General features: G+C 49.7%; 7 protein-coding genes across 7 annotated transcripts; 4 read left to right on the top strand and 3 right to left on the bottom strand.

The window, feature by feature from the left end:
- Window positions 1-206: 206 nt before the first annotated feature.
- N7518_009161 (U4/U6-U5 snRNP complex subunit PRP6) lies at window positions 207-3,330 on the bottom strand (the record flags this gene model as incomplete). Its single annotated transcript, XM_057190088.1, has 3 exons — window positions 207-350; window positions 437-2,705; window positions 2,822-3,330. The coding sequence occupies 3 exons, from the start codon at window positions 3,328-3,330 to the stop codon at window positions 207-209; spliced, it is 2,922 nt and encodes a 973-aa protein (XP_057037744.1).
- Window positions 3,331-3,393: 63 nt separating this feature from the next.
- On the top strand, window positions 3,394-4,796 carry N7518_009160 (dimethyladenosine transferase; the record flags this gene model as incomplete). The annotated part of the gene is made up of 5 exons (XM_057190087.1): window positions 3,394-3,538; window positions 3,596-3,633; window positions 3,690-3,911; window positions 3,968-4,032; window positions 4,112-4,796. The coding sequence occupies 5 exons, from the start codon at window positions 3,394-3,396 to the stop codon at window positions 4,794-4,796; spliced, it is 1,155 nt and encodes a 384-aa protein (XP_057037743.1).
- A 32-nt stretch (window positions 4,797-4,828) lies between these two features.
- Window positions 4,829-7,099, bottom strand: N7518_009159 (GTPase-activating protein GYP1; the record flags this gene model as incomplete). The annotated part of the gene is made up of 8 exons (XM_057190086.1): window positions 4,829-5,045; window positions 5,101-5,193; window positions 5,244-6,124; window positions 6,172-6,632; window positions 6,706-6,822; window positions 6,902-6,911; window positions 6,985-7,000; window positions 7,076-7,099. 8 exons carry the CDS (start codon window positions 7,097-7,099, stop codon window positions 4,881-4,883), a joined length of 1,767 nt encoding a protein of 588 aa, XP_057037742.1. The 3' UTR covers window positions 4,829-4,880.
- Window positions 7,100-7,526: 427 nt separating this feature from the next.
- N7518_009158 (uncharacterized protein) lies at window positions 7,527-10,543 on the top strand (the record flags this gene model as incomplete). The annotated part of the gene is made up of 6 exons (XM_057190085.1): window positions 7,527-7,567; window positions 7,628-7,900; window positions 8,971-9,011; window positions 9,076-9,239; window positions 9,298-10,306; window positions 10,410-10,543. The coding sequence occupies 6 exons, from the start codon at window positions 7,527-7,529 to the stop codon at window positions 10,541-10,543; spliced, it is 1,662 nt and encodes a 553-aa protein (XP_057037741.1).
- Window positions 10,544-12,108: 1,565 nt separating this feature from the next.
- N7518_009157 (transient receptor potential ion channel family protein) lies at window positions 12,109-14,301 on the bottom strand (the record flags this gene model as incomplete). The annotated part of the gene is made up of 2 exons (XM_057190084.1): window positions 12,109-12,410; window positions 12,471-14,301. The coding sequence occupies 2 exons, from the start codon at window positions 14,299-14,301 to the stop codon at window positions 12,109-12,111; spliced, it is 2,133 nt and encodes a 710-aa protein (XP_057037740.1).
- An 84-nt stretch (window positions 14,302-14,385) lies between these two features.
- N7518_009156 (uncharacterized protein) lies at window positions 14,386-14,682 on the top strand (the record flags this gene model as incomplete). The annotated part of the gene is made up of 2 exons (XM_057190083.1): window positions 14,386-14,447; window positions 14,532-14,682. The coding sequence occupies 2 exons, from the start codon at window positions 14,386-14,388 to the stop codon at window positions 14,680-14,682; spliced, it is 213 nt and encodes a 70-aa protein (XP_057037739.1).
- Window positions 14,683-16,582: 1,900 nt separating this feature from the next.
- N7518_009155 (helix-turn-helix domain-containing protein) lies at window positions 16,583-17,161 on the top strand (the record flags this gene model as incomplete). Its single annotated transcript, XM_057190082.1, has 1 exon — window positions 16,583-17,161. One exon carries the CDS (start codon window positions 16,583-16,585, stop codon window positions 17,159-17,161), a length of 579 nt encoding a protein of 192 aa, XP_057037738.1.
- Between the last annotated feature and the right edge of the window lie 737 nt (window positions 17,162-17,898).

The following is a 17,898-nucleotide window of genomic DNA, read 5'->3' as shown; positions in this document are numbered from 1 at the left end:
GAGGAGGAGGTCTTGTTCGATACCCATGAATTCTACTTTACAACTTGGTTATCTTGAGAAGTTTTACATATTTTTACATTAGGACCCTGGACTTCTGGACTTCTAGACGTGAGTCTTAACAAAGACAGATCCCTGTCAAAGATTGAATTCCATGGGCGTTTTGCCCCCGAGACGCCTGTAGATGATACACTAAAAGACTATGCCAGCTAGTTGATGATATTTGCGACAAGCTTCAGAAGCTCCTCGGTAGTCTTGTAGGCATTGGCCGGGTCCTTCGCGATGGACTGCCAGATCTCACCGTGCTTGGGTTCCATCGACATGCACTTCGACACGACATCTGCTCGTTTTTCCTGTAACTAGATGTCAGCTGGATATTCCAATGATAACGATAACACAGAGCCCAAAGAGTGAATGAAAAGGGGAGAGAGAAACTAACCTCGGTACCATGCTGCATAAGGAACTTGTAATACCAAGCCCAGCCATCACCGTAATCACTATCCAAGACGATCGCCTTCTCAAACCAGGTCATGGCCTTCTCCAGCCGACGCTCGCCCCAGAAGATACGCGCAACAGTAATGAACAGAATCGGGTCGCTCTCGACCTTCTTGATAGCCTCCAGACTGCGTGCCTTGCGCTGAGCGCGGGGTTCGAGATACCAGATGCTTTCGCTCCACAGAAGCCCCGATGTCGGGACGTCCTGGATCGCGCGCGCCATGAGGACCTTGGCCTGGGAGATGTTGTTGGCGCGGCGTTCAACGCGCACACTTTCGGTCCAGAGCTCTGCGTTCTTGGGAACGGCCAACCGGGCCCGATCGAGGACGGATCGGGCTCGGACCACGGCGCCCGCTTTCTCTTCCAGTCGCGAGGCAAGTAGCCACAGCGCAACGGACTTGGGGCAGGCGCGGGTGCCTGTTCCGTATGCCTCGCGCGCCTGCGGGAGCTTGTTCTGCGCTTCGTAGATTTGGCCCTTGATCATCCAGAGCTTGTCGGCCTTCGGGAAGAGTTGCAGACCTTGGTTGACTAGATCAAGAGCGTCGTCGATGTTGCCGAGCTGCCGCTCGAAAGCAACGCTCTTGGTCCACACGCGATCTGTGCCAGCTTCACGGCGGGCGGTGGCCAGGAGCTCTCGGGCTTGGTCTGGCTTTTTGGCGTCCGCTTCTAGCTTAACAGCAGCAAGCCAGATATCTTCATTGTTAGGGTTTTGGTTGAAGGCACGGCCCAGGACTCGTCGAGCATCGTCAATATCTCCAGATTGCCATTTCTCCTTGGCAAGGAGGAGCCAGAGTTCCTCGCTTTGAGGGCATGCTTCGACTGCCTTCTCGAGGACCTGCCAGAGAGCTTCTTTGGTGCCGTGGTTGCGCTCGAGGTCCGCTGCTGCGAGCCAGATTGATCGACGATTCACAAAGACTCGTAGGGCGTAAGCGTAAATTGCCCGGGCAGTTTCGTAGTTACCACGGGCAATACTGGCCTTCGCGTCGTCCATCCAGATATCTTTTCGGTCATCATCCTCGTCCAGGCCCCATCCGAGAGTCTCTTGAATGATACTGCCACATGTAAGAACGGCGCCTTCGCTTTCGCATTTCTCGGCTTCTGTGATCCATTCCTCTCTCTTCAGCATAGCGTTCTCTCGGACCAGGGACTGAATAGCACGCTTCATGACATTGACCCTAGCGAATGTACCCATCTGTTCCTGGAGTCGAGCTGCAGCAATCCAGATTTCGTAGCTAGTAGGAACGGCCTTGCGAGCAGCGTTCAAGACTTTTTGGGCATTTTCCGGGGTTTCAAGACGCGCAAGGGCAAGCCACAACTCGACTGACAGAGGAATGATTTCAACAGCCTTTGCCAGCAGCAAGCGCGCATCGGCGGGATCGTCTTCTAGATTGACAGCTTCTTTCCAAATCTGCACCGATTGGGGAATGTGTAGAATAGCTTGTCGCAGAACATTCTTTTTGGCACGGGTGTCCGTTTCTAATCTCATGGCCTCGGTCCAAAGTCTTGTGGAACGGTCATTGTTTTTAATGGCATTCGCTGCAATAATCTTTGCGTTGTGGCCTTCATTTAGTCGAATGTTTTCCAGCCATGCGTCTTCACTTTTGGGGCAGAGCTCGCACCCTTTCGCGATTAGGTTCCTAGCTGCCACAGTCCGGCCAGCAAGCTCCTCCAGACGAGCTAGCGCAATCCAACCGGGAGCATGTTTAGGATTGGTCTTGGTAACTGACTCTAACAAGGTACGAACTCGCTTGATATCGCCCACCTCAACTTCACCAGCTTTGGCTTCTGATTGTGTCAAGCTGGTGAGATAACCCTTCGGGTCGATATTCGTAGAAGTTCCGGATGCAGCCTGGTCAAGTCGGACCTTCAGCACTTTATCACGCGCCGCACCGATATCTGCGAAGTTCATCATGTTACTGTCGGCGTTTTCTCCTTCGTCGACAGTCGTTTCCGTGCCATCTTCGGCAATTGTCGTGCCATACTGAGCTGAGTCTCTCGCGCCAGCAATGACACTATCCGGAACGGCGTAATGCCGCTGTCGGGCGTTCTGTTTGTCTCGTCGATTCTTGCCCGTCAAATCACCAACCTCCGGGAGGTTGGCCCATTCTTCTTCAGATACCGAGGCTAGGGTGCGTTTCAGATCGGCAAATTGGTGTTGGATTTTCGGGTTATTGCGTTCGTATTCTAATTGTTCGGCTTTCTCTCGAGCTTCCCTGTAGGTGGCGAGCGATTTAAGTCGGTATTTTGTCCAAACGACCGGAGCTAATCCGATAAACAAATGGTTTCGGAGGAGGGAATGGGAGGCGGGAATGGGAGGGATATAACTAACCTGCGAGCTCTTCGGCGCTTGTCCATCTTCTCGTCTACCTCCTGGTAGATACGGTCTGCTTCGTCATCTTCTTGGTCGAACTGCCCGTATGCGAACAGCCCGACCTCGTTGTCGGGATCCTGGAACCGCTCATCTTCCTCCTCCTTATCGTCGTCTTTTCCACCTTTCTCGCGTGAAGTGGCACCGTAGGCAGTGGGTGCAGCAGCTCCTAGAAGCTGAGCTCTCTTGGTGAGAGCAGCTTGGATCTGTTCGGGCGTAGGTCCCTCACGCGCCGGACCAAGATCAGAGCGAGTGGTGAATCCTGTCGCACCACGACCTAGACCAGCGACATAGTTCTCAGGCGCTGCCTGGCTTAGGAAATCCTTTCGTCCAGAAGCCATATCGAGCACAACACAACTCAGAGAGCTCGACGCCGACGGCGCAGAAGGCGAAGGCGGGCTCGGGGAAATGGTATTCCCGGCGCCGGCAATCTTATCGCAAAAAAAGTTCCCGCCCACATTGGAGTCCATGGTGGTTTGTTGCCGCAGGTTTTCTCTCTTCTTGATAATTGTGAAATTACAAAGGATTCCAAGATGCCAAAGGTTAATAAACAGAAGCGCAATAACGCGGCTTCGCAGGGCCTGTCAGATGCTGCTGCCAAGACAAAAGCTGCGCACAGCATCTTCAAGATGAACACTGATATTGGCCAGCACGTTCTGAAGAACCCTGGTATTGCTGGTAGGGACTGATTCTCACTGCACTATACCCTACTCTAGCTAACAGGTATTTAACTAGCTGCAATTGTGGAAAAGGCTGAGCTCAAGCAAAGCGACGTGGGTTACAAAAGACATTGATTGGCTTAACAAACACTAATAGTGTGAATCAACAGATCGTCCTCGAAATTGGTCCCGGTACTGGTAACTTGACAGCCAAGATTTTGGAGAAGGCGAAGAAATGCATTGCCGTGGAATTGGATCCTCGTATGGCTGCAGAAGTCACCAAGCGCTTCCAGTCTACTCCATACCAAAAGCGCCTAGAGGTCATTCTTGGAGATGTGATGAAGACGGAGCTCCCATACTTCGATGTCTGCATCAGCAACACCCCCTACCAGGTACGTACGGCCCCAGATTTTTTCCAAGGGTTCTTCCCGGGTCTAACAGAGTCAAGATCTCTTCTCCTCTCACATTCAAGCTCCTGGCTACATCTCCGGCGCCACGTTCATGCATTCTCATGTAAGTCTCCGCCAGCAAGGCTAGAAGCTATCAGAGATGTTCTGTGGAATTGAGAGCTTACTCGAAACCTCCCACACAGGTTCCAACGTGAATTCGCACTCCGTTTATTCGCCAAGCCCGGCGACAAACTTTACAGTCGACTTTCAGTTAATGCGCAAATGTGGGCCAAGATTGATCATATCATGAAGGTTGGCAAGAACAACTTCAAGCCACCGCCCCAGGTCGAGTCAAGTGTCATTCGAATGGTCCCCAAGAACCCACGGCCACAGATCAACTACGAAGAGTGGGATGGTCTGTTGCGAATTGTTTTCGTTCGAAAGAACAAGACTCTCCGGTCCAGTTTCATTAGTACGACAAGCATCATGGAATTGCTAGAGGCAAACTATCGGACATGGTGCGCGCAGAACGACATCCCAGTGGAGGATGGCCCAGTTGAAGCCGCCAATGATGATCCCATGGCAATGGACATGGAGGAGCAGGAGGAACAGGCTGTCGAAGAACCGGCCGACGAGGTCATGGATATGGACGATGACGATGTTCCTGATTTCTTCAAGGAGAGCACAAATGCCCGCCTCGAAGCAGCACTCAAGAATGGAGCTTCGCGCAAGAAGCGTGGCAAGGTTGCAGAGCTAGTCCGTGAGAAGGTGCGCCAGGTCCTGGAGGATGACACTGGCCTCGGAGAAAGGCGCGCGAGAATGTGTGACGAGAATGATTTCTTGAAGCTGCTCTGGGCATTCAACCAAAAGGGCATTCATTTCAACTGAGCGAATACAGACCAAGTCTGTCCCGGGGAAAAAAAGCATCCGAAAATAGAAGTTGGGAATTCGGATCATGAATTATGATTACTATCAATAAGAGATACCATTGTCAGGAGGTTCATCACCAGCAGGCCGGAGGTGAGCACGCGAGTCTTGAAACAGGCTTTGCCAGATAAATGCTTCGCTGAGTAAGAGCTCAATGTCTTTCTCGGTCCAACCCTTCGTTGGCAATGCTTGGAGGAACATCATCACCTCCTAGAAGACGTTAGTTCCTGTTTAATGGTGGCGATATTCGACTACAACATCGTACCTGGAAATCCATCTTGACCAATTGATCTGTCCACTTGACTAAGAATGCAGCGCAGACATAGAGGTGAAATCGAGAGAAGCCCTGCTCCTCGGCCTAGAATAACGATCAGTATCATGCCAGACAGTCCCTGGGAGAAAACGTACCATGTATGTGTCCCACATGCGTATCGTATTTTTGATGCTCATTTCCCGCATGAGCAAGCAGTTCATCCATCGGAAACTAAATTGCATAAATTCCACACCTTCTTGTTCCAGGTGCTTTGCGAGTGCTGCATCGATGCGCACTGTCAAGTCTCGTAATGCCCTGACCTGTCGGTGAATGCCAGGCTGGGCGTATATGTAGTTGTCCTGGATACCGTCCAGCAGCTTTGTCAGACACCAGAAGGTGTCCGCTTCCACCGCATCTAACACACTCCGAGGCAATTGGCCAGGGTCCATGCCTTCTTCGACGTTCAGATCGGTTATGTAAACGCCCAGGAAGACCTGCCAGAATGGTGTGACTAGATCATTGATACCTTGAACATAACCACTTGCTGGGTGTCGGATGGCCCAGAGATAAAGGATGCGTTCCAACGACCGCTGGGTGGCTTCATAGCCATACAGCGGAATGTGGGGGCTGGTGCGTGGAACATCAATGCTAATCTGGTGCCATACTGCCTCATCAAGTCCTCTGCCGCGGCCCTTGCTTGAAGAGGGGTTTGCAGAGCTTGCCCCACTACCTCGGTCAAAGGCTTGCCGGATTCCATCAAGGTATTCCTTGCGCTTTCGTTCCAGAGTGGAGATGCGTCGCTCACTATTTGTAGGAAGATAGCCAAGGAGGAGCTGCCAAGTCATTGGCCGCACTTCTTCTGGGACGCCTGACCAAGCGAGATCCCGCAGCTCAGTAGGAGATACCGTGCTCGCTTGCAGGATGCGCTTGAACTTGTTGATGCGCGTAATGCGACTCGAATGAATGTCCCTCTCTTTGGGTGAAGCATCTATCGGAGGTGGGGAGTGGTTGATGAGGTTCAAAGCATTAGCAGGATCTATAACTGTCAGCATGGTCCTAATTTTCCAGTCGCCTCATACATACCATGTAGGATGTCCTTGTATTGAGGCCGAAGGATCTTTCCCTCCCCCTTGCGAGCAGTTGGATACATCGGGGCACCACGCTCTTCCGCAATATCTGAACTATCCGCGCGATGTCTGTTGGCGGCTGCTAATCCATACCCAAGTGTCGAGGGGTTGCCACCACTGAAATCAATATTCTGGGCCTTCAAAGGCGCGGATCTTTTTCTCCTCATACTAGCAAGACTAGGGAGCCCGAATTCATCCTCATCATCATCGTACACAATCTCGTCGTCCTCATCTTCTTCTTCGTCTTCTTCCGTGGGGTCGCGACTCCACTCGTCGACCCCGTCGGCCATAATGCCAGGGTAGAGTTGTCGGGGAGGTGAGGTCACCATGTTCCCTGACTTGCGAGCCGAGTTTGATGCAGCATTTGTAGCCGATGTCTTCGGAGGTGTTCTTGGCGCTGAGTGGGAGGAGGTAGGTCTGCCAAGAAGACACTTGTCAGTCATCATTTCCGATAAATTGTCTGGATGTGTAGAATGCATTTCTAGCATACTGTACAATATTGGCGTGTGAGTAGGATGCGCCCACAACAGTATTCGAGCCATAGAGCTTCGACGATCCCTGATTTAGGGGCGTACTTCGGCCAGCCCAGAATGGCGATGCGGCGCGTCTTCAAACAACGTTAGCATCCAACATACCTCACAGCTGTTTCATAGCTGTAGAAGAGGGTATATAGAGCTTTCACTTACTCCGAGTTGTCTGCAAAAAGGGGAGAAAGGCGACGTAAGCTATAGCTGCGATTGAAATGCAAGGGGAGGCAAAAGACACGAACCAACCTGGACCATTTCCTAGGGATACAGTCAGTTCAATATCCTGCGACACAAGGATCAAAGAAAGCCTTCGAATTGCGACAAAATTCATACCTGTTGCCCTTTTTTATTCGCCATCGTATGAGGATTCAGAGGTGTGCTCATGCGGGAGTCTAATACACGTGCGGGGTGGCACTGTGATAGGATGAATGCCGTATATCATGCAACCAGGCCATGTAGGAACGGAATAGGAGATCAATAGACCATATTTGGGAGTAATACCTAGGCAAACTCGAGTTGAAAAGCAAATCAAACTAATATTGTAGGTTCTAACCACATCTAGATACCAAGTGCCTAGCTTTCGCCCCGACTCCGGCGTGAAGAACGCATTATGTAAGCAATGCGCTTGAACTCCCGCGGTGCTGGACTTCCCAACTTCTTCTTCCGCCTGCTCTCAGCTTTTCGCTGTCCAGTTACTTTGAATTTTGCTCTCTGATTTACTAAGGCTACACGCGTTTCCGTGACTATCTCTGCTTTCGCTTTATTAAACGCTCACTATTTAATCATGGCTGACCCTGAGGATGGAGATGATCTCTTCGCTGATCTGTATGTTTTCTACTTCACTTTACCTTGAATAATGAAATTCTAATCAGGCTTCTTCCATAGCTACGACGCTGATGATTCCACCAATCGTACCACTGCTGTCGAGGCGCCCAAGCCTACTGATCTAGGCGCGACAAACTTGGCTACTACTGGAGACTCTGCTCAGGATTTCAGACCTGACCCTGTTGGCACATACGAATCGCACCCTAGTCAGCCTTCGGAATTTGACCCGGGTTACCACAATGGTTCCGGAAATGCTTATGGTGCCCCTGCCACTAGCCAGGCACCCCCTCCTGCCGAGACCGAGTCTCACGGAACAGGAATTAAAGAAGACGGGTAAGTCCACTAATTGCGTTTCTTTTGCATTTTTATGTTCGAACTCTACCCCAACTGCATGTATCCGTCTGGTTTTGGGCTTTACCTCGTCGGTACAGGCCTGGGTGGCGCAATTGCTATTCATGGGTTAAGTCTGGGTGCCGGAAGGAGTCTCCTATCTGCGGGTTAAAATCTCTCTGGGATGTGGGCTGTTGGCTGTTTGAGGAAAATTCCACCGGTTGGTTGACGGCGCACGCGTTTTCAACCTTGGAAATGAGGGAGAACAAACTGCGGGCTCGGCGCCCATCAAGACGTCTGTTCGAGGGACCCAATCGCACAACCACCAACGTCTACCAAGGGTGATCTACAGATCATATTGGGAGTGCTCCAGCATTTGCTACACGGAATCAAGCAGAGGCTCGAAAGAAACATCGCCTGGGACCCTTGATCAAGACAATTTCTTGCGCGAATCAACCACACCCCAACCACGGACCTTTGTCACAAACGATTCATATATAGTACAGCCGATACTATATAGTTTCCTGTCGATATACCTTGATAGGGCAGAGCAAGAAGTAGCTATCTAGCTTGAGACTCTGTGTTAGACAAGGCAAAGGTTTTCACGAGTCAGACAGACAGACAGTGACAATTCACTTTTTACGACTGAAATACTTGCACCTCCTCGCTTCTCATCTCGCCTGTCTCCGGCTTGAGAAATCCAGAAAGAGAAGGACATGAATTCTGCATCCAGGCCCATGTAAACCAGTGGGCTTGACGTTAAATCCCGGTCATGAACATCAAAATTGCTCAAGACCATACAAGTATACATTGACAGTGACTACGAGGCACAAATATCACGTACCGGCCAAGCACGTGCGCTGCTTGTTCTAGGGCCGTTGTGCCCAGAATAGCGAGGCTTTTCGCACACTCGAATAGCCCATGAATAGCACTACCTCCCCTCACCTTTGCACGTTCATTTACTTCCTTTACCCTACCACATTACATCCTGTCGTTCGCCGATCATAATTGGTCCGGACATTTTCTCTCTCATTTTTATGAACAGTCGCTAACCGAGGACAACACGTGGTTAGAAAGATGTTCATCGGTGGTCTGAACTGGGAAACTACAGACGGTAAATCTATCTTTCTTACACGGTAAATGTATCATATGGCTGACATATCTTGAACTTCATTTAGAATCGCTCCGTGACTACTTCTCTCAGTTCGGTGAGGTGCAAGAGTGCACTGTCATGCGGGATAGCGCCACTGGACGCTCTCGTGGCTTTGGATTTTTGACTTTCCGCGACGCTAAGACTGTCAATACCGTGATGGTGAAGGAACACTATCTGGATGGAAAGATTGTAAGCATTACCTCGCAATTGGGACAAACAAAGTGAACTGTTACTGACCACATCAAAGATCGATCCCAAGCGTGCTATTCCTCGCGACGAACAGGAGAAGACTTCCAAGATTTTCGTTGGTGGTGTTAGCCAGGAGGCTACCGAGCAGGACTTTAAGCAATTCTTTATGCAGTTTGGCCGTGTTGTGGATGCCACTCTTATGATGGACAAGGACACCGGACGTCCCCGTGGATTCGGTTTCGTCACCTTCGACGGCGATGCTGCCGTTGAGAAGGCTCTCTCCCGTCCTCTTGAGATTCTGGGCAAGCCAATCGAGGTCAAGAAGGCCCAGCCCCGTGGCAACCTGCGTGACAACAACGATCAACGCGGAGGCCACCGCAACGGAGGATACCGCGACCAAAACCAGAACGATGGAGGTCAGCAGCAAGCCCCTCAGCAGGGACAGGGTAGTTCGATGACTCCTCAAATGATGGCCCAATACTGGCAACGCATGCAGCAGTACTTTACCATGATGCAGCATCAGATGGCCGGTCAGGGAGGAATGCCTGGTATGAACATGGGCGCTATGAACATGAACCCCGCTATGATGGCCCAGATGCAACAAGTGCAGCAGATGCAGATGCGTCAGCAGCAGCAACAGCAAATGGGTGCCCAGCAAGGTGCTATGAGCCCCGGCCCTCAGAGCCCTGGCTCCCAGCAGGCTATGCCCAACATGATGAACCCGGCCATGATGCAGCCCAACCAAGCCGTTGCTGCCGGCGGTCCTGCCAGCGATTCCGCCAGCCCTGTCCCCAATGCCGTTGCCATGGCCGCTAACTACAACAACGGAACTCCAAACTCAGCCAGAGGACAGACTGGACCTGGATACAACGCGACCGAGCAGATCGCCTTCGAGCAGCAGAAGTATGAACAGCAGCAGATCAGCCGCTCGATGGATCCTCGCGGCTTCTCGCCTTACCAGCAGCAGGGTGGCCCAACCTCGTGGGAGGGCATGTACGATGAAGTTCCTCAACCTCACGTTCCGACTGGACCAGCAGGTATGAGACGCATGGGAAGTTCGGGTAGTGGTATGTGATTCTTACGAGTCTTTGCATATTGTGTCCCTTTCATCTCAATTCCTTTCCATTCCTATTTTATTTGCGCACATCAACTAACACGTCTTTCAAACAGGAACCACTCCTCAGCCCCAGAGCACTGCTCCCGCCAATGCTCCCACTGGACCCCGCAACGCCGGCAAGCCTGGTGCGAACTACCGTGGCGGCGGCCGAGGTGGACACCGTACCTTCCACCCTTACCAGCGCTAAAGTGCTCGTTGTTGCTCCTTCAAATGATGCATCTAGTCGCTTCTCGTTCCAGATACGATTTCGTTTCTTTCATGTGTTTTCTAAGTCTTTTTTTACCTGAGGCCAGCGATTTTGGGCCTCATGGATTGTTAATTACGTGGCCGCCAGCCGCCAAGGTGACGTGGAAACCCTGCGAGCTGGTTGTATTGACAATTTCCATACCCTTTGACTTCACTCTAAGGTTATCTGGTCCGGTGCTTTCGTGCTTTTGTTCGGGGGCGCTGACGTTCGAGAATCAAGCCTGGGTCGAGGTTATCCGTGATAAGCGGGAAGGGAATTGTTCGGTGATCGGTGAAAGCGAGTCTTCAACTCTTGTTCGGGCTCGGTGATACACTACTTTGTGTTGTGGAGTTAGCCTCACAATCAAAAGCCGAAAGTGTTCATTCAAGTTCCGTTGTAGATGGTCCCGTAGGCGGAGGTCAAAGGGCGGAGACGAAGAGCGAGGGTTCTCATTGATGGATTAAATAAAAATGGTCGACAAGACTCCCCAGCCATGCATGATAGGTAACTTATTTATGCGTGGCCAGCGCGACAGTCGCCAACCAAACCAGAGCTATTTTGAATATTCAAGCTACTGTCTCAACCAATCGGTACTTGGGGATGAATTTCCATATGCTTTTGAGCTCAGAATACTCATTTTTATAGCTTGGTGATCACATTGTTTGTATGGGTTGTCTTTCAGATAGGGCCACGCAATCCACGTGACTCAGATGATTGCCAGTTGGCATCGTTCAACCAGTTCACGGATCTCTTAGGAGGTTTGCTAGGCATTGTCATATACCTGAACACCGACTTTCCAACATATGAAGGGAAATGTACTATTAGGGAGTACGAAGGGACTTCTTCACGAGTCTGTTCAGATATATGACTCCACTCACTCTTATCGCTTCCACCATGCATTCCCATGTTTCTGTCTATATCTTTGTGTCATCTAAGGCATCCAAGTTATATATAGTGCTTAAGTACATGAGATTATGTTTGAATACTTTATACTGAGAAGGATAGAATACTCGAACTCAACCTCGGACTGTGGTTGGGACTATTTTCCAACAATATATATAGTAGTCAATCATAAGAGATCCATTGGCCGCAATGTACTCGTCTCATCAGGATTACAAGACTATGAGTGCCACAAAATGATTCTTCGGAAATCCAACATGGAAGAAATGCTCATCAATTGCAAGCGGTAATATAAAATGATAGATGGTAAACATGGTAATGAATGAGGTATGTATGAAGACAAGATAAAAGAAAGAATGAAAGTGATATCACACAAGAAGATGCATCTAAAGGCGGGAAGACCAGTAAATTCCCAGCCGCCATTTTCAAGCACGCTAAAATCCGTCAAAAAAAAGTAACTCCCAAGCCACAGCGCGCGTGCCCGATCCAAGAATATCGAGAAGAAAGGTGAGAAACATGGGAGACAGAGAGGGAGAGAGAGAGAGAGAGAGAAAAGAATTGTAACGTCATATCAAGCCTGTGACGCCCTTCGTTGGTTGTTTTTTATTGGTTTTTATTTCTTTTTTTTAATATGCCATCCCGTAGCCCGGGGCTGCAGGACGACGGCCTTCGAGAGAGCTTCGCGAGTGGCGGCTGTCGGGGCTTGAGCTGCGCGCGTGCGCCACGCCGTAGTCGTTATTGACTAGGCGGTCGCGTTCGGTGTTACCAGGTGATCCGGCCCGCTTGGGCTCGTCTCTGTAGGTCTGGTAGGGGCCGGTGAAGTTGAAGTTGCTCATCTCGGCGTATTGCTTGCGCTGTGGGTGTTCCATGAGGAGCGAGTCCCGGGCGTCTAGGGGAGTGAGGTCGTCAATGTCGCGGTTTGCTTTTTCTATAAGAAAGGGACGGTTAGTATATGCACATGATGGGATGGGACGTAGCTTTGACTTACCAGCTTCTCTTCTCCGCTTAGCATGTGGGTTCTCACGGTAGCAGCTGATGAAGGCGTTGACTGCAATGAGGATAGCGAGGACAGCAGTGAGAGTAGACTGTACGACAATGAGGACAATGCCGGTGACGGTCTTTGTTGTTTGAGACATGCCGAGCTCTTCAACGAAGACCAGAACGCAAGCAATGGACAGAACACGGATGACCTGAACGGCGATGTTGATGCCCAGTGATGCCTTGGTGGCATATGGGCGGCTCCACACCAAGAGTCCCAACAGAAGGACTTCGCAGGCAAGCTGGCCGGCGCTTTGGAACAGACCGTGGCCCTCGCCACCTGCGATGATGCAGCCCTTGACCAATGCGTACATAATGACGGGGATGAAGATCCACCAGAAGTCCTTCTTGTAGTTATCGTAGAACAGACTGTATTTTTTCCAGGTTTCTTTATCTTCGTACAGGCGGGAGGTATCTCCCTCGGCCTTCTTGTACTTGCGAGCCATGTAAACAATGCGAATAGCAAAGAAGAGAAGAAGCGCCGTGAATAGAGAGAGGGTTATAGCTGCTAGCAGCTTTGCTGCCCACGAGTCACCCTTTCGAAGTTGGTAGACACAGTATAGCACCCAGATACTGTATAGCACGAGGATCATGTTGGTGATTGTCCGTGCCATCATGCCCCAATAATCCTTCCGGAAGTCAGACAGCTTGTTAGGGAAGTTTCCATACAGCGCCCACAGTTCCAGGATGACCTTCATTAAAAGAATACCGACGACAACCACCGCGATAACGATGGCGAAGATCACGAGGATAGTCATGAAAACATCGGCAGAAGGGACCATCAGTTCTTCAGCGACTTGCTTCAGGTCGGTGATTTTGCTGGTAGATGTACTTTCAGTGCTTGAGCTGTTCGAAACACTAGCATCAGTAGAAGTGTCAACCGAGCGAGCAACCATCTCGCCGAATTGGATGGTGTACTCCCAGCTCCGTTTCGTTGTGTTGGTGGAGGATGAGCTACTTTGCGTCGTGGAGGAATTCAACAAGAACTCATAGCTTTCATCGGTCAAGTTACCACCTGTGGCCGCCCGAAATTGGTCGATGGACTTCATCAGACCAGGCCAAGGGATCATACCAGTACTCCACATGAAGTTGGAGGAGAAGCTGCGATAGACGGAGGGGTAGGCGACACTAAGCATGCCGTTGGTGGCCATGGAATGGAACCAGCCCATTACATCGCCAAATCCAGGGCTGGAGGACGGTGATCCAACAGTTCCCGCCGAGCCGATGGCAGAGACACCGCTCAGTGCCAGAGCGCCTGCCGCAATGCCTGCCGAGACGTATTTGACCGCAGCGACGTTGGTGGTGTGGCCGTTAGTCAGTTCCGACTGAATGCACGCCAGGTTGCTCTGGCTTTGCTTGGATTTCAGGACAAGCTTGGCCTGACCATCCAAGTCGGGCATGGTGAATGCGATACCAGGGATTTGACTGGCATATGCGGACGGGACGTCCATGGACCCAGTGGCCTTGAAAGAACCCTTGGGGACGGGGCAGAGTTCCGCGACATGAATGTCATCGCCGCAGGGATCAAATTCTTTACTGTAGAGTTGGCTGCCATAGGCAGTGACGGTGATAGTCGCCGACACATTCTGTTCCATCGCGTTAGTACCAGCCAAGTCGAAGACAACTACTCCAGTAGAACGAGTGTAGGTAACATCCATCTTTTGGACGTTGATTGCCGAATCGGTCATGCATAGGTCGAATCCGTCCGTAGATAGGACGTCGCTTGCCAGGGCTTGAGGCACCATGGCCAGGCCTAGCAGAGCCCAGATGAAGTTCTGCATGTTGGCCAAGCACAATTGATGTTTGATAGGTGATACCAATCTAAATCTAACGGTTTGAGCCAAGGAGGCGCGTAGTCATCAAGGATGGAGGGGATCGACTGGCGCGATGATCGGACGGGTTGTAAGGATATGTGGAGCGACTGTAGGTAAGTCACAGGGGGGAAAATTCCAAAGGAAAGGCAGGATCAACCCGCGAAAGAAATACAAAGATAATAATAATAATAAATGAGTCGAGAGGGTCGCAAGGACGAGGCGGCTGTGAGACACTGGTTTTCGAGCAACCAGGAGCTGCAAACAAGTGAACGAGAGACGGTGAAGGAGGGTGGTAGGGGAAGCGACTGGAGATTAGTGAATGGAATTCCCCCTCTCTCAATGCGATGATCTGTGAAAGAAGAAAAGAGAGGGAAGTCTCGTAGATTACGACTTTGCGATTAGTCTCAACTTGGCCCCTGAATTTTGAGACTGATTGGCCTCCCGTTTCAGTCTAGACCTAACACTCGGCATATTACTATTTTCCATTCGGCTTGGTATTTATATCTTAATGCCATTACCCATGTTATTATCCCGTCTCTATTATTCCCAACGATCATTATAATCCTGCACAAATCTGATCTGGAAAGGCGTTGAAGTACACCAACACAGTGGAAGCTCATATTTAAAGCTTTCGTCCAGACCGTCCGACCCAAGGTTTGCCACTCATGTAACCATGGTTCCAGCCTAGGAGGTAACCCGAAGGAGTGGCGCTAAAGTTCTCCCGGTCGCCCACACCCATGGAACGCATTCCTCCACACCAATCGAGGCACAACAACGCCACACCAGCCACACGGGATGCCAAATTGCCCCTAGCGCGTGCGAATTATGATGAATTATGATTCGACCATTCAAATTAACAATGTTTTATTACGGAGTATGGAGTATGCTGGTGCAAGGCGGAGATAGCGGTATGTACCTGCAGAACCGAAACATAACGACCGAGTATAGACTCCGTATCTATGGTCCGCTTCTTCAAGAATCGGACATCCCTATTAGTGCATCTTGTGTATGAGATGTGCCCCGCGAGGGGCAGGTGTTGCAGCCTGATGGAAGAAAGCTGTAGGGCTTAAAACTGGACCGCCGATCGAAGATCCTTGCACAATCCCAGTCCTAGACAGTGGACCCCTTACAGGGTTCTGGATGGACACATACACACTGTTCTTGGAGAAAATCTTGCCATACTGCATGCCACCAATCGAGTCCGAGCACTAGAAATCCTACACATCTCCGTATGAACGTATAACATAGAATTTGAGACTTATGTGGGTTCACCCTATGGCCCGATCATCAATGTGAGACAAGGCTAAGCGCTGGGGTTCCACTCTCAATCACAGAGATCTATTCTTGTCGCTTTTGACAGCACAGCGTATGGCACCCCAATTATTGCGACTATCACTACGGAGTACAGCAGCCTCGGACCTCCTTCCACGGTATTTATTCGTTGTCCGTATATAATTCCGTACTCCGTACCCATCCTGTTGCTAGAAAGCAGTGGAGTAATCCGTAAAAGCTTAGCAGATATTTATATCTACCCCGTAAATGATTCAGTATTATTTCACGGTTTCAGATTGATTGTTACCAGTAAACAAACCCTGGGATGATATGAAATGGAGCAACTATGTTGTACAAAATAGGGGCCTGATCCCGTCTCCAAGAAGACCCACTACAACCTAAAGAATCCATTAATGAAAGCAACATAAAGAACCTCCTACTCGAGAGTTAAATACCAAGTGCGGAGTAGTAAGTATAGTTAGAAAAAACCCGAGATAAATCATAGACGCTTCTCTTAATCCCGTCGGTAATTCAATATTGTAAGAATACATAAATGTAGTCTATAAGTCCCTATCCTTTACGGCACGGCATAAGACTTTATGATTCAAGCGTGCAAGCTCGAGATAATCATTATGTTCAAGATAGTACGGATACTACAATAGATCTTTTTTCAATGTCTTGTTTCCTACATAATGTTATCGCCGAAATAGTACATAATAGTTGCAAATTGAACCACAGACTATTCGTAATGTTAAGCATAATTTCTACTAGGATATCCCATGTATAGCCTGTGATTTGTACAACGAAAACATGACTTCTTCAACGATGGAGATATACTCCGTACCTTCCTATTAGAGCCGAGTATCCGGCAGAAAATGTGGTATTCCCACCGCCTACCACATTGTGACCGACAAGCAAAGACTTCCATTTCACCGCCCCCCTCATCACGTCCTTCTCTAGGCACAAGCTCGCTACCATGGGGCCCGAGGGGCTCGATAAGCCCGAGATCCCAGATAAACCTGAGAAAAGATCTCGTCGACGTGGGGCCGAACTCGATCCATTCCTTCGCACCCGGCTCTGTGTGCTCAGAACCACAGCCAAATGGACCTACAAACAGATCCAGAATGAATACCCACACATCCCACTCTCGACCATCAAATCGACCATTCTCCGAGAGAGCAATCGTGTCAATAACCACTCACAAGCCCGCTCTGGCCGACCGTCAAAGCTGAAGGACGAAGATCGAGCCCGAATCCGCGAGGCTTTTCATGCGAACCCTCAAATCACATACGATGAACTGCTTGTGGTAGTGGATTATAAAGTTGGCAAGGAGTCGCTTCGTCGGTTTCTGAATGATGATGGGCTGAGGAAGACACAGACCCCTGCTCGGTCTTCTTTGGCTGGGAAAGGAGCTACCAAAAAAGTTGATGGGGCTCAATCGGTTCAGTCATATGACACACCTTCTGCTGACTGGGCTGGTGATCTTGCATCTGGTCTAGTACCCAGCGATTCAGATCCTGCATCTGCTACAGCGAGTCAAGTCGTCAGCAATTAGACTTGTTGAAAGAGATACCCCGGGATTTTCGGCGTTGCGCGTTACTTTGGAGGTTGTCTGCTCAATTATTCAACCAGATTTATTCTGCATGTCATGACAAGCATAAGTTATACATGATAATTATACAACATAGAGCATTGGAATGAAACCTTCATTGCAGGATTAATACACGGCGAACAATTGGTTCCGATGAAACATCCATAATATAGTGTGATCAATTACTGTATCATCAATCCCATAACCTATAGAAATGCTTGATTCCGGCATCCTTTGTCTGGCCATTGTTTCCGGGCAGCTTGCTTGTATCATGCTAATGGTCTCAGATAAAGTGTGGAAATTGCAGGCAACATGCTAACAGAATAGACCCATTTCTAATCCTAGACGGAAAATGGGTAAATCATAGCCATTTGGGGTAAATGCTCTACTTAGATGGAGTTATTTTTGCAGCTCCTGTGGACTCAATAATGAAATATGACCTGAATAACTAATTATTTTACTTCATGCAGTCACGTTGAAAGATGGAATTTCATACCCCAGTCACGTTTGGTACTTCACTATATTCGCTCTTAGATATGCCAGGCGGAGAGAAAGAAAGCAGGGGCTCACTATTCCATAAATAGGCATCTAATAGAACTCACAGGACAAGTGATCAATATACATTTGGCTTTCATACAGCATTTGGTTTTGAGCTTTTTCAATCTAGTCAGTACATTCTCAAACACTGTGTCCATGTCTTG

This window comes from Penicillium psychrosexuale, assembly GCF_028828465.1.
Source record: "Penicillium psychrosexuale strain IBT 29551 chromosome Unknown utg000005l, whole genome shotgun sequence".
Taxonomy (NCBI): domain Eukaryota; kingdom Fungi; phylum Ascomycota; class Eurotiomycetes; order Eurotiales; family Aspergillaceae; genus Penicillium; species Penicillium psychrosexuale.
This window is presented reverse-complemented; position numbering and strand designations above follow the sequence as displayed.